Source organism: Bactrocera dorsalis, chromosome 4 (genome assembly GCF_023373825.1).
Source record: "Bactrocera dorsalis isolate Fly_Bdor chromosome 4, ASM2337382v1, whole genome shotgun sequence".
NCBI classification, from domain to species: domain Eukaryota; kingdom Metazoa; phylum Arthropoda; class Insecta; order Diptera; family Tephritidae; genus Bactrocera; species Bactrocera dorsalis.
In genome coordinates this window covers 47,125,502-47,148,923 of record NC_064306.1, presented here as the reverse complement: position 1 = coordinate 47,148,923, position 23,422 = coordinate 47,125,502, and the positions used below count along the sequence as shown (strand labels likewise).

General features: G+C 34.9%; 5 protein-coding genes across 5 annotated transcripts in view; 1 reads left to right on the top strand and 4 right to left on the bottom strand.

The window, feature by feature from the left end:
* Positions 1-4,177, bottom strand: part of LOC115065799 (uncharacterized) — a 216,590-nt gene extending 212,413 nt beyond the window's left edge. Inside the window, exon 1 of the mRNA XM_049455232.1 lies at positions 3,345-4,177. The gene's annotated coding sequence lies outside the window, so the exon portion shown is untranslated. The remainder of the gene's footprint in view (positions 1-3,344) is intronic.
* Positions 4,178-8,606: 4,429 nt separating this feature from the next.
* Positions 8,607-14,212, bottom strand: LOC105234270 (zinc finger protein Xfin). The gene is made up of 7 exons (XM_049455760.1): positions 13,080-14,212; positions 12,606-12,997; positions 12,273-12,549; positions 11,515-11,688; positions 10,464-11,450; positions 10,040-10,410; positions 8,607-9,974 (listed from the first exon to the last, which is right to left on the bottom strand). The coding sequence occupies exons 1-7, from the start codon at positions 14,184-14,186 to the stop codon at positions 9,158-9,160; spliced, it is 4,125 nt and encodes a 1,374-aa protein (XP_049311717.1). The 5' UTR covers positions 14,187-14,212; the 3' UTR covers positions 8,607-9,157.
* Positions 14,213-14,645: 433 nt separating this feature from the next.
* Positions 14,646-15,587, bottom strand: LOC105234269 (protein CutA homolog). Its single transcript, XM_011216567.4, has one exon. The coding sequence runs from the start codon at positions 15,267-15,269 to the stop codon at positions 14,742-14,744; it is 528 nt and encodes a 175-aa protein (XP_011214869.2). The 5' UTR covers positions 15,270-15,587; the 3' UTR covers positions 14,646-14,741.
* An 879-nt stretch (positions 15,588-16,466) lies between these two features.
* Positions 16,467-17,832, top strand: LOC105234268 (ras-related protein Rab-21). The gene has a single exon (XM_011216566.3). The coding sequence runs from the start codon at positions 16,677-16,679 to the stop codon at positions 17,358-17,360; it is 684 nt and encodes a 227-aa protein (XP_011214868.2). The 5' UTR covers positions 16,467-16,676; the 3' UTR covers positions 17,361-17,832.
* Positions 17,833-18,941: 1,109 nt separating this feature from the next.
* The window catches only part of LOC105234267 (innexin inx1), a 36,019-nt gene continuing 31,538 nt past the window's right edge, over positions 18,942-23,422 (bottom strand). The window contains exons 4-6 of the mRNA XM_011216565.4: positions 19,676-19,831; positions 19,261-19,613; positions 18,942-19,199 (exon numbers count right to left, since the gene is read on the bottom strand). Coding sequence (XP_011214867.1) covers positions 18,977-19,199; positions 19,261-19,613; positions 19,676-19,831 — 732 coding nt within the window. The 3' untranslated portion in view covers positions 18,942-18,976. The remainder of the gene's footprint in view (positions 19,200-19,260; positions 19,614-19,675; positions 19,832-23,422) is intronic.

The window sequence follows — 23,422 nt, the reverse complement described above, 5'->3', positions numbered from 1 at the left end:
GTGCTGTTTATACGATAATGCTTGTAGTTTTGCTGGTTTTTGCTTTGGAAAAATTTCAAAAATCAATATTTGGCAATACGCATGGTATGCATTTGTAAAACATGATGGATATGCGATATTTATTTGAAGTATTTTTCAGCTGTCTGATTATATTTTGGCATGAATAGCTTAGACAACTGATATTCATTGACTTATTTATTGACAGCTGCTTTGGTGCTTTTATTTTAGCGAGTAGAGGTGAGGGGCTCGGCTTTTGTAAAATTAAAAAAAAAAAAATATTTTTTTTATATTTCGATAGGTTATACCTTTTCAAATCACATGCTACAATTTTAAATGAATATCTAAAATATTTATGGCGAAATCATTGTTATCTTTCAAAAAATCGTTATATATAATTTATTCTTCAAATTTTTTCCTTTAAAATAAAATTTTAATTCAATTAATTCAATTTTTTTAAATTCCCAAAAAGTGCATTTTTTAGGTTGCCATACTAAGTGTGTCCCTTACCCGAAAAGTAGTAGAATATCTAAAAATGTATATGCATACATATATGCAGTCGGGATGATAAAAAAACGAACGTTTCTTCGCTTGGTACTTTAAAAAATTAGTTGACAGACACCTCTAAGAAAGGCGCTCCAAGTATGAGCTCTTAATTGTAACTGGAAGATCCTCCGCCTAACAGTTTTTCATGTTTTTCCTATTATTATATTGAAAAAATTGTATTTCGCTTTTAACTACTTGAAAGAAATAATTCGTTATTGCTGATTTTGCAGAAAATTAAATACATTCCAATTTTTTCACCCATGTATTAGTATTTTAAACTTTTCCCAATTTCTCTATATCTTTAGGTACAAATTTGTGGTATTTTTAACATAAAATCTACGTTCCTCGCTGCTGTAAACTGGTGTCTTATTAGCTTTATCGCTATCTTTTTGCTGCATATTCATAACATTTTTACTATCATCGATCAAATTTAAGTCCAATGTGCATATTTGGTGTTTATTTTCATTTTTGTGCTTTAAATTTATAATATCATTGAAAGTTAAGATATTTACTCAACTTTTTTTTCAACCAAGTTGAAAGAGAACGCCTTAATTTTCAAAAAAAGTTAATGACAAAGAAAGAATTTGTTTAAAAACATGAAGCAAGCGGTTTAAAACAAGGTATTTATGATACCGGAAAATAATGGGAGCAGTCATGGAAATTTTAATTACTATATCATATGATGCAGTTTTATATTTTACAGATTTTAGATTCTGTATAAAACAGGCACAGACGTCCTCATGGCGTTAAAACTGAAAGCTTATCTCTGCAATGAAATTTCGAATATTACTTCGAACTTTTTGAGATTTTGATCTTTTCTGAACCTTGTACTGCATGAAAAGAGTTACCAGTAAATTTTTAAAATTAGCTAAGATTTTATTGTTGGGTTGAAAAAAATATTATGAAATAATATTTTTAAATGGAATCTGTCTGATGAAGATCTCTTGAGGTAGTTTTTTAATAAATTATCTACAATAATCTGAAAAGTTAAAAGTTATATCCTAACTGGTTAAAAAGTTATGGTATATGAAATATACGGTCTGTTAAGTAAGAGCGTGGTCGACTTTACCGACAGTTAATGAAAGATTTCGCTCTAATTCCTTCGCGAGCCGATAGAGGGAAGCTTTGTCCTTGATGCATTGTCAACAAAGGTTCAGTTGTCGTTGATCTTTTGAAAGAGAATCACGTTAAACGCCATGAGTGCTAAGTACGCGTCGCGCTACGAAGCTGTGTTCCTTTGCATCCACCCGAAAGGTCCCAAAATGTCGCAATCAGCGGCTGCTAAATATATGAGAAAGTCGAAGGCATTTGTACATAAGTGAATACAGCGATATATAGTGGCTAAAATGTAGATGATTTATCAGAACGTGGTTCGATAGGAAAAGTGAACAAAAAAGATGAAAAAAGAATAGTGAATCTGTTTTCGCGGAATCCTGCTTTAACACTGCGGCAAGGACAAGCAAAATTAATGGCAAAAGGTTTAGATATATCCTACGAAACTATCCGAACCCTTCTTCATACTCATGATCTGAAATGGCGCAACACAATGAAGAAGCCTCTGTTGACTGAAAAACTTGTGACAAAGCGACTCGCTTGGGCGCATGAGAATATTGATAGAGATTTTGAAAATGTCATTTTTACTGATGAATGTTCTATATGGGCACGTTCTGTCCTCACGCGAGCCTGGTCAACTTCCATCAATAGGACCGTAAAACATGGAATAAAGGTGCATCTTTGGGGCTGCTTCTCAAAGCAGGGATTCGGCACTTTGTACCTCTTTACTGACAACCTAAATGCCGAGAAAATGATAAAAATCTACAAAAAGGCTTTACTGCCATCTGCCAAACGATGGTTCATCAGAAAAAATGAAGATTGGATTCTGCAGGAGGACAACGATCCTAAACACCGCAGCAAGCTCTGTACTCAGTGGAAAACTCAATCTGGCATCGTTACATTGGATTGGCCGTCGCAGTCGCCCGATGCAAACCCTATTGAAAATGTGTGGGCATATATTAAACAGAAGCTTCGTGGAAGACGCACATACACTTTGAAGCAGTTGTCTTACGAAATTCGTCGAATCTGGAGGTCCTTGCCACTCGAATACGCGTCAAATTAGTAGAAAGCATGCCTCGGAGATTCCAGGCAATTATCGACGCCGGTGGTGACTGAACATATTATTGACCAAATTGCATCATTGTTTGTAATGTGTACAATGTATATACATATAAATATGAAAGTTTCATAAAATAATTTTTTTTATAAATTAACACGACCACGCTCTTACTTGACAGACTGTATTGTCGAAATATGTCTTTAAACAAATTTTTAGAAAAAATTGTTTCGAAAGAAAAATTAGAAAATTTTCAGAATTTTTTTTTATCGAAAAAAAAAACATAATCAGCCATTAACAAAATATAATCACAAAGTAATAATTGAATGCTGTTTATATAACAGATTTCCCACTTTAATAAGTATTTGAGAAAATTGTAATTTTTTTTGTTTTTAAATTAAAACTATTTTTTCTTAATTTCTGTTAAACTAGTTATTTCTAATATTTATATATAAAAACTTTAATCTTCAAATCATTTACTTCTTTGATTTGATTTCGTGCGAGCCACGCCATGAATGGAATTAATAAGTTGACAGAAACTCATCAAACCCAACAAAAGGTCACTCATACGCATCGTCAACCCGTATCACTTGAAATGCGCACAAACCCAAGCATGACAATAAAGACATACATATATATTTAGGTATTTTCATGCGAATTCAATCGCCTTTAAACACAAAACGTCACTTACCTTTATTGAAAACGATTTAAGCCCACAAATGAAATTTCCTTGAACCGTAAAAAGTGGGAGGACCCAAAGCGGGAAAGCTTTTTTGTCGTTATTATAACTTTTTGGTAACTTAATATATGAATATATGTAGACACCACATAAATACGCACACAAACACACACTTGGAAGCTTGTGCCACTACTTGCACTTAAAATATGATATTCACTAATAACTCACGCCACCGCCAGACAAACTAAGCAAACAAGTTGAGGATCGAAACTACCGAAATGACTTTAAGTGCGTCGAGGGTGAAAAGTTGATTTTATTATGTGAACGTGGTATAGAATAGTGTCTGCTGTTTTTTTTTTCTTGGTTGCACTTGTTGTAGATTTCGTTGTTGTTGTTGCTGCTGCGTGAAATTTTGTTTTGACAAGTAATCGGATTAATCCATAAAGCAGGCAAGAAGTCGACGCTGCTTTGGCCGCGTAATAAATATGTTGCTACTTTTACTTGAACTTAATCCTTAGCACTGGCTAAGCACACACATACATACAAACAAGTGCACGTTGACTTTGTGAAGCTTTACGGGAAACGCAACTTTTCATTAGTTGCTCGAACAAGCTGTTGAAAATGCAACAACTAAACTGCGGTTTGGTAGCGTAGGAAACGCTTCAATTTAGTAAGCGAAGGATTTGAGTGAAATCAAAGGGGATTACTGTTAGCAGCGCTATAACTCAATTAATACAATTTTTGAAATACTTTTTTGTTTTTTGTTTTGTAGCTTTCTTTAAAATTGCTGTGACCAAAATAATATTTCGAGCTTTAATTTAACGTTTTTTGGAACATTTTATAAAAAAAAATATATATTACTAAAAAAAGCACCGACACTTTAACGAACTTTCATTTGCAAATAGTTACCACTTTTTTTATTAATTTTATTTTATTTTTTCGAAAAAAAACAAAAATTCGACGAACCAAAAAAAAATTTATTTTCTTTGATTGTTTTATTTGTTTCAAACACTTCAAAATTTTGTTTTCGATTTTAAATTTTTTTTTCAAAACTATTTTGTTTTTTTTTCAAAAATAAATTTTGAATTTTTTTCAAAACTTTTTTGTTTTTCAAAAATAATTTTTTTCAAAATTTTTTTTTCAAAACTTTTTTTTTCAAAAAAATTTTTTTTTTTTTAAATATTTTTTTTAAACTTCAAGCAATTTTATTATCGCGTATTGCCGCGTTGCACCGCATTCAATTTCCCGTTTTGTTCGTGTACACTTCGTTTGAATACCCGTTGCTAACTGAGCGCCATCAGACTCGTTGGAGCAGTTTTGTAGTCCACCGGCTGGTCGCTGTGAGTGGCAAACTACCCAAAACACTGCGCGAAAATTTCCCAAAACAATTGCCGCACAGCTGACTTTTGTTTTGTCAACAAAATATCATGATAAAAAAATCGGTAGTTGTTGTAATTAAGCGCATGCGCCTGCATACAGAAATTTTGGCGCCAATCGCATAATGAATAGAAAGCAAAAACAACACGCTTGATATCATTTGTCTAGCATTTTTAACTCACTTTTTCCCTTCTTGTGAATTTGTTTGTATAGCTTTTCTTCCTCAACCTCTTTTCTATGCTTCTCTTTATGCTATATTCCTATCTTTATTTTTTTGTTTACACTTTTTAAGGAAGCTCGATGTTAACTTGTGAAAAGCATATGCTTAAGCAACTTTTCACATAAATATATGTACATATATCTGTTTACATAAGTAGAAATGTATTTGTAAATTAATGCCAAATATGTAGCTGGCGCCTAAATTTATGCTACATTTTATTTTTTGGATACCCATAAGGCATTTACTAAGGTAGTGAATCCCGAAACACGATTTTGATTGCGGGATTACCGTGTTTTGTAATAGTATTCTAGTGATTATATAATATATTATTCGGTTAGGGTCTAGTCATCAAAAAGGGGTCTCTCATCCGAAGCTGTTTTCTCCTTTTCTTTGGGAGTGTTTTTTTACATAACGGGTTCCTAACCGAACGAACGACCCTGGTGAGGCAATGTTTAACGAATATTTTTTTTTTTGGCTACCCAGAGATATATTTGATCTAAGACCGGAAGTCGTGACCTATTGAAGTCATATATAAAAGAAACGTTTCTAGCCACTCCCAAGTGAATCATGCTAAGAGAACTTTCCTCACTTCCGTGGACTTCATGCATCCTCCATCCTGTTGACAGTCATATTTCAAAGTCGTAGATAATTCCGTCTATCTTGGAACCAGTATTAACACCAACAACAATGTCAGCCTGGAAATCCAACACAGAATAACACTTGCCAACAGTTGTTTCTTCGGACTGAGTAGGCAATTGAGAAGTAAAGTCCTCTCTCGACGAACAAAGATCAAACTCTGTAAGTCACTCATTATGCCCGTCTATAGACAGACACACACATGAACGAGGACAACTTTTGATGAGTCAACGTTACACGTTTTCCAGAGAAAAGTTCTGCGAAAGATTTATGGTCCTTTGCGCGTTGGCCAGGGCGAATACCGCAGTCGATGAAACGATAAGCTGTACGAGATCTACTATACGACGACATAGTTCGGCGAATTATGAGTCAACGACTACGCTGCCAAAGTCATGTCATCCGAATGTATGAAAACTATACAGCTCTGAAAGTATTCGGCACACTACCCACCGGAGAAAGCAGAGGAAGAGGAAAACCGTTGGAAAGACCTGCTGGAAAAGGTTCTGACTACACTTGGAATCTCCAATTGGTGCCAGACAGCGAAAAAAGGAAGAAAAGGAAGAACGACAGATGACCCAATCAAGAAGAAGAATAATTCAGGGTCTATTAAAAGTATGTTCAACTGTCGAAATATTGATAAAACATGTGAAATCCTCGAGACCGACCGGCATGAAATTACTGCTTCGATTGTCCAAGAGCTAAACCTTACGCAAGAAAACCATAAAAACACTTTAAATAAAGCCGGATACACATAGAAATAGGCACCCCACAAACTACGGCAAAAAAACCTGGTGGATCGGAGACCTAGTGGTCACTTTCGACAACGACAAACAGAAATTGACGGCCGTTAAAGTTCTACCATACGTTTGGTGTGGTTAGCAGACAATCGCCTACTAGGAAGTGCTTCTCTACAGCTCAACTCTTAATTTGGACCTACATTGTCAACAATTGGCCGACTTTGGGCAACAGGAGAGGAATTGGTTTCCATAAGTACAGCACCAAGTCTCACATATCGACACTGATTTGCCAGAAGCTCTAAGAAATTGGTTGGCAGACTCGTTGCAAGTCTCTACCTCCTTGACTAAGAACTTGGCCACTTCTTAGTCAATAGTTCATCTTAGTTATGTATGTAGAAGATCCACATACCTGATTCAGAAGCTCAACGTTGGTAATCAATATTTTATAAAAAGGGGGTTTCAATATCGTTAACCTGTCTCCAACCTATGATATAATATTTTAAAATATAATCTGTCTGAGGATTATTTACCAAAACGACAGGTATCTGTATATACTTGGATTATTTTAGGTTTCTTGTCAGAACCGAATTTTTTTGAGACTTCTTTTCTGTGATTTTTCTTGATGATACTTCCCATGCTTTCAAGAACTCAAAAATAGAGTTTAGCGAGCTCCATGATATCTTGAGTTTCTTGTTGGAAACAAATTTTTGGCAATCGAAGTAATTTTGACACAATTTTAAAATCCGAGGCGAATTTTATAACTATCCAGAATTCGTTATTTAATTGGTATCGCTTATTATAGTTAGCATCTTAAGCGAACTTCCTACCAAAGGACGTCTTAAAGGCACCATAACACGGAGGTACATTCTTCTACTGATCAAATCTAGAAAATAAGGTGGCACTGCCTTTTTTATGCTACAACAATGATTATTTCCCTTACTGTTAGCTGACAATTTATTGCTTGAAGTAGGGGACTAGGCGACGCTTTTGGACAATTGAAAGAGTGTTGTTGTTGTTGTAACGGTTATCTAGTCTCCATTAGAATCGTAAGGTTTAAGGTTTAGATAAGCTGACATCAAATTCATACAACGAGACAAACTGTTTCGACGGCGTCGAACCATACGCAGAGAGGTGTCAGATGTGTAGGGTAAGCTGGTCATAAAAAGAGGTGGCCATCCATATACATATTTGATTTTGGATAAGATAAGTTCAACCTGTTACGGTATCCAGAACGAAGCTGCGCAAGGGTCACTCTCGATTCTCGCGTCTACTCCAGCTCGTCGTCTGTAAGGGGTGGTGGTTTGAGTCCAAGGATGTCATTCACTGAAAGGGAGACGGTGAAGATTTTTGTTTCTGCTTCCGAACTCTGGTCGGCGTATTGTTTTATGACGTCGACGTAGTGGAGGAAGGAGCTCTTGATGCTCCTAGGTGGCGGTTCCGCTATAGGCAGTTGACTGCAGGGATGATTTCCACGCAGACACCCCAGCATAAAGTACTGCTTGGAGATAAGTTCATTATGCTCCTTAATTGAGAGCATGCGGTTCTCACTGTGTATTGTAAACACAGAAAAAATTCCTGAAGTAATTTAGAGCAGTACCTGTCCTTGGTGGGTTAAAAATCTGAATGCATTCCGGTCACGTTGACTGACAATCGTTAAAATTGTTCCTAACAGCCTAAAACTGTTTCTTAGAAATTAAAAAAAAAAAAAAAAATAAGTAAAAATTAAAATTAAAAAAAAAAAATTAAAAAAAAAAAAAAATAGAAAATAAAAAATAAAATTAAAAAATAAAAAATAAAATTAAAAAATAAAATTAAAAAATAAAATTAAAAAAAAAAATTAAAAAAAAATAAAAAAAAAAAATAAAAAAATAATAAAAAAAAAAATAAAAATAAAAAAAATAAAAAATTAAAAATTAAAAATCAAAAATTAAAAATAATAAAAATAACAAAAAAAATAAAAATAAGAAAATAAAAAAAAAATAAAAAATAAAATAAAAAATAGATATATTTCGAGTTACACGCGATGCGCTAAAGAAATGTTGCTCCACAGATGCAGTAGTTTCATCTTTATTCGTGGGTAGAAGAATTCTTTTTTAGAAAATTATGCAAAAAAATATTAAAAATCGATTTTTTCCAAATTTCACACCTGTTGCAACCCTTTAGGATAAATAGCCTTAGTTTCGAAATCTTTCAGGAAAATCGTCGTCTTTTTTATAAAAAAAAAAAATAGTTTGTGATAACATTTTGATGGAGAAGCAATTCATAACTTGATATTATTTTTGCATTTTATTTTAGAGTAATTGTATTGTTTTGAAAAAATCTTATAATATTTTGTTTTCATTGAACTTTTTAAAACCAAAAAGTGAAACTTAAAATACAAAATTTTTGGTAGTTTTTATAGTTACAAATTTATAATAATTTAAAACGCTTCTTTTAATAAAAAACTGCGTGCATAAACTCAAGTTAGTGTAAAGTTTAAAGTTCTTAATATTTATTGTACAATGCGACATCAAAATACTTTTTTATTAAAGGTATAAAAAAATATTTCTCGTAAGACTAATAATTATAGGCTTATAAAATATATATATTTGAGTATATGTATTAAAAGTGGCCTGGGTAACGCTCGATACCTAGACAGTTTAGAAATGACTAAAAAAAATGAATTTGTATATACTACCTTATATAACTTTGTTAAGATTGCATGCTATTGAAGTAAAAGAATTTCTTCTTTTCTTCTAAACTTCTGAATAATTTCGCTGCTAACTCAACAAACCGATTATTGAACGCGAGAAGCTTAGTTTGAAATTTCGAAATCGAAAAGTGTAGTGAAATTAACTACTAACTAAGAAGCAAACTTAATCATCCATAATAAATAAGCTATTAAATTTCGCGTTATCATCCACCACCAACACCACGCCACTGTCCACTGCCTCAAAATCATTATTGGCAGGATTATTTTGTTCTAAAACTGCATTTCTAATTACTTCGGGCATTTCTTCGTAGCCCTGCTGAACATCTTCGACATTGCTTATGACACTGCTTTCAATGGACGAGGCATTTTCCGTTTCTATTACCTCCAGACTGTTGCTATCGCTGCACACCAACTCTTCTGCTAAATCAATAAACGGGCTATTGCGCGATTGCTCCTCAGTTGCGGTTTTATTATGCACATCGATTTCATGTTTTCGCAAAAGTGCGGCTTTTTTGAATTGCTTATCGCATATAACACACTTGTAGGGATTTTCACCTGAGTGTATACGCATATGCAGAAGCATATTGCTCTTTTTAGTAAAAGACCATTGGCAAATACTACACTTATGCGGTGTAATGCCATCGTGTATCATGCGATGCGAGTTGAGATGGGCTCGCTGTCGAAAGGAGAGCAAACAGTGTTCACACTGATATGGCCGTACATCGTCGTGTATGCGTTGGTGTGTAATCAGCGCAGCCATTGTGCGGAAAGCCTTATCACAATCGTCACATTTATGCGGCCGCTCTTGCGTATGTATGCGCATATGCATTTTGTGGGTGAAATGATGTTTGGACTCTTTGCCGCAGTAGTGGCAGCAGTACACTTTTTTTCCTGTGGTGTTTTTAGCATCACTCTTTTTTACAGTTGAGGACTTTAGATGAGTTTTCATATGATTTGTAAAGGTACTCTTTCTACTGAAACTGTAATTAAAAGAAAATCCAATAAATCATTGTTTGATAAAGTTTTGAGATATATATATAATTACCATCTCGAACAGTGCTCGCATCGAAGCTCCTCCTCCTCTAAATGTGTGGCCATGTGAACTTTCAGCTCATCAGACCGGATAAACGCTTTACCACAGAGGACGCATATGTGAGCATCATTATTATGCATGTCTTGTATGTGCCGTTTTAAATTATAACGGCTCTGATATGTACGTCTACAGTGCGGACATTCCGGTTTTTCTTGTTTTTCTTCATGACACAGTAAATGCTTTTCCAATCTGCTACGTAGTGGAAACCATGTATTGCATATCTTGCAGACAAACCTTTTATCACCATGTGTTTTGATATGCTCACAATATTCTGTCCATGTAGGCAGTTGTATGTCGCATGTCGGGCAGGTGTGGCCGCTTATCTAAATTAAATGAAATATAAACAAAATTATATACATACATTTAATATACTTACAGGTTCTTCTGCACTTGCATTACTAGGTTTTTCACTGTCGGCACCTATTGTCGTTTCGTCCTTCTCAATTTCTTGTGTTGTGACCGACTCATTTTCAGTGCACTCATTACCAGGGAAATCACTACTTTCTTCTTTCATAAAATGCATTTCACAATCTTCAATATTCTCGGTGTCGTCAACACCATCAGAGTTTTCTTCATATACTACAGTTTGGTAGCACTGACTTTCTTCGTCTGAAGACAATATCTCTTCTACAAAGTCCTCACCTTGATATTCGCATGCATTTAGTGTTTGGCATACTTGTTTGGTAGATAATTCTTCGTCCGCTAACCCTGGCATTGAATCATCATCAATTACTTCAATAATATCATCCTCATCGTTAAATTCATTATTTAAAATCTCTAAACATTTCTCTGCCGGCAATTCCATATCGCTAAATACATCTGCGTGCGTATCCAAATCCAGTTGAATTCGCTTTTCTGCAATTACCTCATGTCCTATCTCATTTAACGGTACGTTTTCTATCGGCATCAAGCGCTTTTGCATATCGACACCGCGCTTCCGCAAATCTAACCTGAGACGCTCTTCGGCTGTTAATTCAGGTAAATTGTCTTCATCTAATATTTCTACAATGCTCTGGTGCTCTTTTATTTCCATACATAGGCTTGTGGACTCAATTATCTCCTGTGTGTGATTTTCTTCGATAAGTACGCAATTCGATTCCTGAGTAGTGGTCGAAATATTTATGTTTATTTCTGAAATTAGACTTTTGTGTCTTATTACATCAGCCGTTTGATCAAATGCATTCACATCATTCGCATCAAATTCATCTAGAATATTAATTGTCGTACTATTGGTTTGTGTCTGCATCTCCTGCCGCAACCGCTTTTCGGTTTGTTCACTTTGCTTCCGCAAATGGTAAGAAAAACGCAAACCATTCTCACAATGCTCGCATATATGCTGTGGTAAAAAGTCATTTTCTTCTATCTGAAATTAAAAAAACAATTTTATGTTAAAACTTATATCAAAGAATAAAAATTATTTTCTTTACTGCAATGTTCGCGCAAACTCTTAGCAGCTCCGTCAATTGCTCATCGCCTTGAAAGCACTTGAGTTTTTCAGCTCCGCCACAAATACGACATACTTCCATATTTTCTTTATAAATGAAAATTGAATTGGAATAATTTATTAAAAATTTGCCACAAAATGTTTGTTTACTTGAGAAAATCCAACAACATAATTACAGAAAGAACAAAACAGCTGATCGCGTTGCCAACTACCAAGCATTGACGAAAATAATCGATAGTAGCGTAGCGTTGAAAATAATCGAATTAAATTGCTTCAAATTGTAAAAATAAAAATTTATATGGAATATAAATGCAATTAAAAAATATTTTTGGCTAATTTCGAAAAAAATAAAGCATTGAGATAGTCTAGTTGTGTTGCAGGATGTAATATGCATAGATTGTAATGGTAAATATCACACTCTTTTCAACGTACCAATTTCTGCGATAACTGCAACAAATTGTCAATAAGCGAACAGGCCTCAAACTAAATATAAGTATGTAAGGGTGTGTTTTTGAGCCAAAGTCCCGCCAAAATTAATATATTATGTTAGAAGTTAACGGTATTTTATTATGTAATTGTGTAATATTTTCATATAAAAAAGTGGTGAGTTTCTTAAAAGTGATTAATAGATGTTGTGTAAAAACAGTGTTATAATAAAAAACTAAATAAATTAAGCGGTAAGCGAATTCATATTTTATTATCAATATCGTTGCTAAAAATACATTACTGCTTTTATCGTACTAAATTAGTAAGTTTTAAAGTTTTTCGCAACATAACGACTCCATGTGTCTTATCTGTTTTGGTATTATGCAAATCCATATGTTTCTTTAGCTCAACAACGTTAGAAAACGCGGATTCACACAGTTCGCATTGGAAGGGTTCGGTAGAGTTAGTGTGCTCTTTTACTGTATGCGCTTTTAAGTCATCACTGGTTGCGAAGCAAAGTTCGCATATTTTACAAACGAAATCAGTCTCAACGGATAGCTCATGTGTGGTCAAATGACGAAGCAAATTTTTCCTAAAGGAAGATACAAATTAATGAACACTATAAACTTATGACATACAATTACTTACTTAATTGCAAAGCATTTAAAACATTTTCGGCACTGGAATTTCTTTGCACGACTCGGCTCCAAAGCGGACGTCGTCATTAAGTCAACGACATGTGCCGAAGAGCCTATATCATCAGCGCTCTCTGATGTGCTTTCGCCAATATTGTTACTTGCTTTGTCGTGTAGAGGATCATCATCTATATATTCGAGTAGCATGTCTGAATTTTCTTCGGTTGTTCCTTCACGGTTCGCGCATGACATGGCAGAGTCGACACGCACATAGTCGTTTAAGTGTTTTTTCATATGCTCCTGAAGCAGAATTTTATCAGCAAACACTTCTTTGCATATGGCGCATGTTGTTAACTCCATATTACCATGTTGCGACTTGATTGTATGTCGTTTAAGAATGTGGGTCTAATAGAAGATGGAATAAATTGAAATTTCTTATTTGTTATGTTGTTATTTTCAAAATCATTTACAATACTGTAAACATTACCTTAAGTCCATCTTTTTGCCGGAAGAGTGCACCGCATTTTTCGCATGGAAATGGTTTATCGCCAGTATGTCGGCGTATGTGAAATACTAGACTTTTACATTGTGTAAAACCTCTATGGCACACCTCGCATTGATATGGTTTCTCACCAGTGTGTGTGTACATGTGTTGCTTTAAGGATACATTCTGGGTGAAGCTTTTGTTACACACATTGCACTGAAATGGTCGGTTGCCTTCGTGTGTTGCCATATGTCGGGTAAGATTTGTTTTAGTGCTAAAGTCCCGATTACATTTAAAACATAGAAATCTTTTTGAAGTATTCAACGTATCGCCTTTTCTGGCTGATTTAGCGCCAGCACCACGAACATGTGTCTTCGCCTGGTATTTACGTGTTTTACTTTTAATTTCCTTTTCAGCGACTTCAGTTTGCAACTGTGATGAGGTGTCAACGGCTTGTTCTTCATCTAGGTTATCTTCGACCATAGATTTCATTTCGATATCATCATGTTCATCCAATAGTTCTTCACTATCATCAAAGTAATTCAATTCTTTAGCTGTAGTAGTTTTATCGTTTATGGAACTATTATCTTCCAAAAAATCGCCATCTTCATCAAGCATTGCTTGATATTCCTTAAGAAATCCCCCGCTACTTTGTGGTTGCGGCTCCTCTGTGCCAAGACTGCTTCTAGTATCGTCACTTGGTTGAAGATTTTCTTCCAATATTTCTAATTCGGTTTGAGACTCTTCATCGGTGTATTCAAGTATTTGTATTTCGTGTTCCGGTGAATGTTCTTTTGGTGTTTCAACTTCACACTTTGTAATATCATCCAGGTTTTCTTCTATTTCTACTTGAATATCGGACTCAAAAGATTGGAAAGTTTTTATTTCTTTATCTACACTACCTTTCTTAACATTTAATTTCATTTTGTTTTGGTGTATATCTTTTGATATATCCTCCGATGTATCACCTAAGTTAGATCTTGTGGTCTTCAGTGTTATTTGATCGACACTGTTCTCCGTTTTTCCAATAGCAGTTTTTCTGTTATTACTTTTAACGCTACTAGACACCTCAGAGGCAGAAATTGCGCTTTCATCTTTTTGTACTGACATTTGTGTTGAAGCTTCTGTTTTCTTGTCAGCATCAAGAATGTTTGACAATAGATCATCCTCATCTTCGCTGTTATTTGTGTTTATAATAGCGTTATTTGTTACTACTTGAAAGTCTTTACTAATCTTTTCGAGAAATGCCTTCAAATTTTTTTCCGAATCGTGTGCGGACTTTACGAAATCATAGGCTACTCGCAGTCGTTTTAAGCATTTAGAACAAATTAACGAGGGCATATCATCACTTTCAGTGAGCTGGAAAAAACGATAAGATAATAAAATATAACGAAATCGCAATATTATTATTAATTTGTTTACAATAGTATACTAATTTCACACCTCCCACTAATTATAGAATGAAATTATTTTTAACAAATTCTTTTAATTAAAATTACTGCTTCAATGATTAGAAATTTACTTGACCTCAGTGATCCCATATTTCATTATATTTGCAAGACAAACAAGTTTATAATATTTAAAGTAATTCAATTTATTTTTAAATTTATAATATGCATATATTTCACAATGCGTTTCAAAGAATTCTGTTCACCTTTGGTTTATTTACTTCTTATCTGGCACAATTTGCTCAATCCAACTTAAATAAGGTGCATTGCCATTTTCAATAGGCAAGGTTATAACCTCCGCCACACTGTAAGAATGGTTCTCACGTACAAACTTGATTACTTCGTCCATACGACTAGTTCTCGTTTTGATCATCATTAAATATTCGTTATCCTCATTAACCTTTCCCTCCCACATGTAAATAGATTGTATATGTGGGATTATGTTGACACAAGCAGCCAATTTCTTCTCCACTAAACCTTGTGCTAATTTTTTGGCCAACTTGTCATCTGGTGTTGTCACAAATGCCACCGAACTGCTGCCGGCAGTATATGAGTCCTCAGCAGTAGGATCACTCATATCTTTACAATTGGTAGTTAAAGTGCTACCACAAGTTTTATAAGATTGTGTAGTTGCTCTTGCGTTTAGAATATTCGCTGCAACGACGAAGGTCACCAACAATTTTTGAGAAGTAAAAAAGACGGGTGTATAACGTCGGGAAAGCACAGTTCGTGTGAATGATTGCATTTACAATCTGCTCATTGGCAAAGTCCACCTTAAAATCTGCCTTAAATAGCTAATTAAAGCCGGTGTTTTGTTTATGTTTACCAGATCAATTTTGCTGATTGTACTGAAGTTTGTATTTCGTAGCAGAGCAGCTTTTTAAAAGCACAATTGATCACACACATGCATGCATGCCTGTGTAGCCATTATTGAAGGCTGTCAAAGCAGCAGTAAGCAATTGGGTATTTCTAATCGATTTGCAAAATGCTTCATGAATTTGGAGAACGTATATGTTTTAATAATATCGGTGGAAATGTACAAAATTATGATATTTATTTCACTATACACGATTTTATAATAATAGCAATTTAAATGAACCGGGTACATCCGCGTATTCACTTATTTGAACGACCCTGTTGTCACTAGTAAAAGAGTTTTCTGCACGGCCATCTTCTCTAGTACATTGTCAATTCGTGTACTAGAATTTAGACGGTTAGACATACAAAATATTTACCTTCAAATGCGTTGTAAACACAAACTTTTTGCGCAATTCTTCATCATTCAAAAGTGATACGCCATCGTCCGATTTCATGCAGACACGGCATATATTTATATTGACGCGAAAATTCATTATATTTAGTAATTTTCCAATCAATTGCTGCTGAAATAGCAAAAATTCACTAACTCTCAAAACGAACGACAGCTAGCGGAACAATAACAAACGGATAGTCTTACAACACTATTCCCGGATTTTGGTGTTGCCAAAGTGACGTAAAATGTGACTGATGGCATTTCTTTCCATATTATTTTTATTGTTTACCATTGAAATCGGTTTCAACAAAAAATTATTGTCGAGAGAATGCCAAACTTAGTTAAAATAACTTCCATTAACTGTTTTATAACTAATATTTTAGTTATTTAGTATATCACGAGGTAACATTTAGAATAGCAAATGCAAATATCTTTAAAACTATAAGTCAGCGGCAACTATATACATACATATGTATATGTATATATTTTCGTAATCTGGAGATTGTCACTCTTCCAGTGATACCCATTTTATCCCCGAAATCCGGAAATGCTATTCTAAATCCCAGCCATATCATGTCTTACAAAAATAATGGTAATTTTTCAGCAAAGCCAAAATTATAATAAAAATTGTAAAATCACTAATCTAAGATGTGGCAGTGCTCATTTCAATCACAGCTGTCATTTAAGACGTCATTTGGAGAGGAATAGTAAATAAAACAGATGGAAATATTGATGGATAAGAAAAGAAAGTACAATACTGAAAAGGAGGTGTCCGATATCGAAATCCAATTTGTTGACACAGCGATTCTTGTTGCAATTTAATTAATAAAATTTATATACGTACTGCGTAATAGTTTAAATAATAACGTAGCTTTGCTACTTGCAAACTTAAAGGCAAAGATGCCAACGAATAACACCAGTTCCAATTTCAAGACTTTCAAAGTGGTGCTATTGGGCGAAGGTTGTGTTGGCAAAACTTCAATCGTTTTACGTTATGTCGAAGATAAATTCAATCCTCAACACATCAGCACCTTGCAGGCTTCATTTCTAACCAAAAAGCTAACTTTAGAGGACGGTAGCCGAGCACATCTTAACATCTGGGATACTGCTGGTCAGGAACGTTTTCATGCTCTCGGACCTATCTATTATCGTGGATCACATGGTGCCATACTCGTCTATGATATTACCGATGAAGATTCCTTTCAAAAGGTAAAAAATTGGTTAAAAGAACTTAAACGTATGCTGGGTGCTGAAATTGTTATAACAATTGTGGGCAATAAGACGGATTTAGATGCACAACGCACGGTACCACAAGATGTAGCATTAGAATATACCGAAAGTGTGGGAGCACACTATTTCGAGACATCCGCCAAAGCCAATGAAGGCATAGAGGAGCTATTCACAGCGCTTACACAATTGATGATACAACGTCATGCTCAACGCGAACAAGAAACTAGTTCATTGCGTCTGATGCAGGGTGGACGTACGTCACAACGGTTGATAGTTGAGGATGACTCACAGGATGGCGATGAAGAAGGCAGACAAACGCCTACAACGAATAGGTCATGCTGTGGTGCTGGTTAAAATAGTGTGGTTTATTTAATTAAATTCTAAACACCCAAACTACAAAACACTTGTTAAAGGGAAAGGGTGGCAAAAGTAGCGTAATTATGTTAATGAGAGTGTGTAAATGCAAATGATGATATAAAAAAAAAATACTACGACGATGTAGACAACGCCAACGCAGCCGCCGCTAGATTAAATTGTGATAAACTTATTGTAAAATATAAATTTAATATTTTTTCTATAAAAAACGCTCTAATAATGTATGCTTTTTCAAACATGTAATTCCATACACTCTTCTACTGTCGAACAAAAACTAAAAGTTAATTTCTACTTTTACTAAATGCTATATTGATCTAATAGCTAATTACTTTCAAATTTCGATACATTTAAAGCTTGTTATTTTTAATACACATTTGTTGTTATTATTGTAATACAATTAAAGTTCTCTGCTTCAAATGGCAGCAAAGAAATTAGAAAAGACTTGAAACAATCGATATTTTTTATTTAAATTTTTTTTTCTATAAATATGATTCATGCAACTCTTGAATTAAGCAACGAATCTGTGCGCTTATCTCATTCTTATCAATGCCGTTAAGACAGTATACACACATGCACAACTCGTGCTTGTATACTACATGCTTGTGAGTTTGTATGTGCCATGAACCTGCACAGCTACAAGTGTCTGACTAAAAAGAGTTTATATTTCAAGTATTTATATTTTGAAGATATAAATAAGTCAAAATATTTTCTTTGTTTGCGTATGGGGTTTTATATTCAGTATTTTTTACATCCATATACATTACTTCTACTTAGACTTTTGGTGAAAGTGAATTTAGGGTGCATTACTTACCTCTAGAAGCGAACAAAGTGTATATGTGAGATTTCCAAATGCATTTTTCTCTTATTTGACATTAATAAAACAATCATTTTGCAGAGTCTACAAAAATATCGCATATGTATTATATAGCATACATATTTGTATAAGCCAATTTCATTATCAAATTGTTCCTGTATTTTCTTAAAATAGTTTATACTTATTAAATATTATAAAAATATGCAAATTCTTTTGTTTTCTATCAACTACACTTAACATTATGAAAAAATATCAATATATATATATATTTAATTCAACTTTTATGTTAAATATAAAAATTGAAAGACTCAAAAGCGAACATTTGAATAAAGTTAAGATATACTAAATTTCAAAACTTACAACTAAATACATAATTCTCATTTATACACATGAAATGCATAACTGTGTATTTATGCCAGGTCATAAACTAATTTACTATTCCGCACCGTTATGTTGGTGAATTTTTTATTTTTATTTTTGTGTTTTTTTTTTATTATATTTCGAGTTGTGATCATTGATTTTTGTATATAAGCTTTTAAAACCTTGTATTTGCTTGTCGTTTCATAAAACTACTCTCTTTTGTTAAACATTTTTAGTTGGAATTCTAAAAAAATTCTTAATCACAGAATTACTACATTAGATTGTCATTTCTTTTTTTTTTTTTTTGCTTGTGTGTACGAAAAATCTACTATAGGTTATTCCTTATACGATTTCAGACAGTGTTTTTTCCCATTTTTTTTTACCCATCTTCTCTTTTTTCCGATTTACTCTTCCACACACCTTATTTGGTGCGATCGTGCTTTGAGGGTTCCACCTGCTTGGCAAATTCACTCATTACTTCCTTGTAGATGGCAGGATCCAAATTGCGTCCCAACATGTAGATGAGCCACCAATCACCAATATCCAATTTGCGTGAGAGCGATCGACAGATCTCCATGGGCACCATGCGATTGCGAGCATTGAGCAGACGTGGCCGGAATTTGGGCATGAAAATAATACAAGCGCTAAAAAAATACCAGAAAAATTAATTTCTTGAAAACGCATGTTTTATGTGCGCAAACTCACCGGAAGAGCAGCAGGCCGATCAACATCACCAGCATAATCATGTACCAGAACCAGATGAATACATAAGTCTTCTCATTTACAATATTCAGCGGCAGTATGCATAGCGAATCGTGCTTCTGCAGCGAACCGGAAGCACCATATTTATGGAAGATACACTTGGTGACGCGTGGAAATATGTAAACCATGGGGTCGACACGCTGCTCCTGTGGCACGTCCGATAGCTGCATGATGCGTGTGCCATAGGACATGAATTCGCCGTCGAAGAAACGATTCATCAAATACATTTGCACAATAATATTGATAAAGCAGAGTGCCTCGCATGCCCAATAGCGCATGGCATACAGCTTGTGGCGCTAAAACAAATATATTTGTTAATAAATATTTGTTATATGTATGTGTAAACGCCAAAAATTACCTTCACATGCTTGATTAGATAGTCCAATAAGGCATCGCGCTTCGCCTCCTTTTCCTCACGCGTACAAATCGTTAGATTCAGACCCATGACGATCATGCGCATTAGCCCACCTTCGAATTTGTCCCACAAAAACTTCGGTGTATAGCAAGCGATGGCCTAAAAGTATGCAAAGTTACAGAATAAATTTTTTTGTTGGTAATTTGTGGGCATAGGCTTATCAGTAGGCAATATTTGCAGGCGATCGTGTGCTGTAGCTGCTTGTATTGCGTAAATATTGGGTAGTCGAAAAAGTTTTTTCGTATTTCTAAACAAATTTTAACTTATTTTTGTCTATTTATACTAATAAATAAATAAAAAATATGTACCATTTTGGACAGACGGACATATTGTATAAATAGCGAAAAAAGGCCGATCAGGAAAATGTCTTTGTATTTTCTGCAGCTTTGGCTTGGGCAATAATCTACATACTATGTACTACATCGAATTTCGTGAAGATATCTTGTCAATTGAAAAAGGTTTCCATACAAGAACTTGGCTTTGATTGTTCAGTTTGTATGACAGCTATGTGGTATAGAGTAATGGTCGAGGACTAGTTGTTGTTGTTGTTCTAACGGGTAGCTCGTCGCCATCATCTAAAGCCTAAGAAACGTGCTGTTTCGACGGGATCGGACCAAAAAGATGAGTGAGATTGGAGGGGCATGCAAAGAGGTGACCAGTGTCATGTGGAGACTCATTCAATTCCCGCAACAGTCGGTTCTACGCATCGAAATTGACCCGGATTTTATTCGGCCAAGGACTGTTATTTCGGTGATATAATCCCGTTTAGATCGGTAAGAACTAGTCGAGGACTAGTCACACTTGTTTTTGACAAATGTCGGCCTCAACTCGTTTTTCTTGAAAAGTTTACACTTCTCGGTGGCTTCAAAAATTGAAGTTGTTTTTTTTTAATATTATTCCTTCGATTCTTGTCTGAAAATTTCATACAATATAACCTTTTAACTAAAACACACCTCATTGATCGTAAACGATCGTCACAGCATTAAATTGCTCGCCGTTTCTCTCAGCAACCGCAAACCGCATTTCTCGCATTCAATTGCAACACTTGCTAATCACCCCTGCGTACTCGTATAGACTTCCAGTGACCGCTTTTCAAGACTACTGTAACGCCGCATTTGGCATTACACAACACCAGCAGCGAAGGCGGTTAAAAACGGTCATTGATCTTGCCATGTTTGGTCCGTGAAATTTTCAGGCCAACTACTTTTTAAAATATTCTTTTGATCGCTTTTATGGCATTGATTTCGTGTGTCTATTTTTACTGCCTTTACAAGCAATTAAAATCAGAACATGCATGTCTGGCTGTCTGTCTGCTCAATTTGCTGGTTTTTTGACATGCACGACATAGACTTTTTTTTGAGCCAAATGCGAAATAAATTCGGTTGTTGGTACGAATTTCGTGCGCTCATGAGTGTACGATTTGTTTTGTTGTTGTGGTGTTTTACTATATTTAACTTGATTTAATTAAAGTTATTTCTATTTTTGGTGTAATTTTTCGGTCTCTTTTTATCTTGCAATTCCAAACTTCCTCCGTTTGTCTTACTTAGAAGTTGGAATTCCGAACTTTGATTTATATTGTGGGAATGTCGAACAATCGCTGCTTTAAGTGCTTAGTTTTTAATAATGGCTCGGTATTATCAATTCTGAATTTACGTTCTCAAGATATCATACATAAAGAATATTTATTTTAAGAAGAAGTTGGTGAATGTTGCATACTAAGTGAAAAAATAGATTGGATAAAAATCCGTCTCTGCTTCGGTTACATAGACTTGTTAAACTTTGCTTCGCGTTTTTAAAGGCGATGGATTGATTTGCCTTTCTCAAATAAACCCAATTACGATTTGTTGTTATGTAATAGCTCTGTTAAAGGCCCTAATTGGAGAGTAAACTCATCTGTATCACTGAAGTTATGATATGTAGTACAGAGGAAGGGAAAATACATTAATAAGTGTGGTTGAAATTGTAGTCCTTTCCTGTCGAGAACCAATGCTTTCACTAAACTACGAAGTTCCTCACCCGAAAACTTTATAAAAAGTAAGACAAAACTAAGTATGTGTTGTTTCTGGAACTCGCATGGTTTCACCTGGTAATCAATCAAACAGCAAAACATACTGCTCTGCAGCTACTATTAGAATCGTGGAAGTGGAACCCTACAGTTGGTCGCGATACCATAAAGGAGCTGCTGGTGGTGTGACTCAAGAATAGAATTAGCCACCCCAGGGACAAATTTAGCTATTCGTGGTATATTTTTAGATAGTAGGAACTGCAGGCTCAAGAATAATCTGTTCATATAGTTAGAACCTCTTGTGCAAACAGCCGGGTTTCCGACATGGAGCCGGAAATTTACGAGCAACTGATTCTAGACTGCACATCGGTATCAATGCTATTATATCCGAATAGCAAGTACATATACCTTAAGTTACTATGCAAAACTCCTACATATGTAAACAAAACTAATGTGTGGGGAAGAAGAGCAAAGTGCGAAACGTTCAGAAAAGGCTTTCCGTGATAATTTTTTGTCGCGAGCACGTGTTTTTGATTGGTACAAGAAGTTATTTAAAGACGTTCGAGAACGCATTGATGACGAACCACGTCCAGGACCGCCATCAACACCAACTGGTAAGCAACACGTCAAAAAATAAAGGAATTGGTGTTTGAGAATCGACGATCGAGTCAGAGGTCTAACTGGCATTGTTTGAATATCGGAAGGACCAGTGATCATTTGGGCTTATGAAAAGTGAAAGCACGATTAGTTCAGAAACTGGATTCGAAAAACAGCGTCGCATTATCGTCTACGAAACAACTCTTTCCGTATACCAGGATGTAAGGAGACGTATTATTAATGGCGAAAAGTATTGGATCCATGCTTTCGACCCGAAAAAGACGATCAATCGGCCGAATATCGTGGCAAAGGTGAACCGAAGCCGAAAAAACCAAATAAAATCAGTTCTAAAATGACGGTTGTGTTGACAGTTTTCTTCGAATATCGAGGTGTGGTGCAATCCGAATTTCCACCGTCCCGCCGAACTGTCAAAAAAGGATGCTATTCGTAAAAACAGGCTGAGATTATGGTTTTTGCACTGTCGGAAAGGTATTGATTCTTTTTGAGTTTTTTTTTTTTTTAATTTTCAACCAATACGTGTCGCAACCACTGTATTCGCCTGAATTTAGATTCGTAGCAAACCGATCTGAGGAAACCGTTTTGAGTCAATTGAAGGAAATTGACTTTAACAACTGTTTCGAGGAAGGTTGGCACAAGTGTATTAGGCCAAGGGGTTTACTTTGAGGTGAACGAAATAGATTTCGAAGAATAAATTAAGAATTTTAAAATTATGAACAAAGTCTTACTATTTTCTGCTCATAGTAGTAAATTCCCGGCGAAAGACTGTCGACTCGGCATCATTTCTCAAAGTTATTTAGGCATTTGGCAACGTAGCTAAGTACTCTACATTCTTCAAATGTATCACTACTGGTGACGAGACGTGGGTTTATGAATATGATGTGCTTTTATCTAAAGAATAGTGCTCAAAAAATTAACCGAAGAACCTAAAATGTGTTTTGGATCAGGAGTCTACTTTAAAGAAATAAGTATTTGTATTAAAAACATGAAAATGCAGTTTTTTTTTCCTCAGTCCTGGTCAAATTTGATCAGATGGTGTCGCAAAAGATACACCAATAAGACAGCTTTCA

What these genes read in the sequence shown, in the direction of transcription:
- LOC105234268 (XM_011216566.3), top strand. Translation starts at nt 16,677, where the DNA reads ATGCCAACGAATAACACCAGTTCCAATTTCAAGACTTTCAAAGTGGTG.
- LOC105234270 (XM_049455760.1), bottom strand. Translation starts at nt 14,186, where the DNA reads ATGTCAGTACAAAAAGATGAAAGCGCAATTTCTGCCTCTGAGGTGTCT. An exon ending in GGCAAAAAGATGGACTTAAG is followed by an intron (nt 12,998 to 13,079) that starts GTAATGTTTACA and finishes ATCTTCTATTAG; the next exon opens with ACCCACATTCTTAAACGACA. An exon ending in TGCGAGCACTGTTCGAGATG is followed by an intron (nt 9,975 to 10,039) that starts GTAATTATATAT and finishes TTTTAATTACAG; the next exon opens with TTTCAGTAGAAAGAGTACCT.
- LOC105234269 (XM_011216567.4), bottom strand. Translation starts at nt 15,269, where the DNA reads ATGCAATCATTCACACGAACTGTGCTTTCCCGACGTTATACACCCGTC.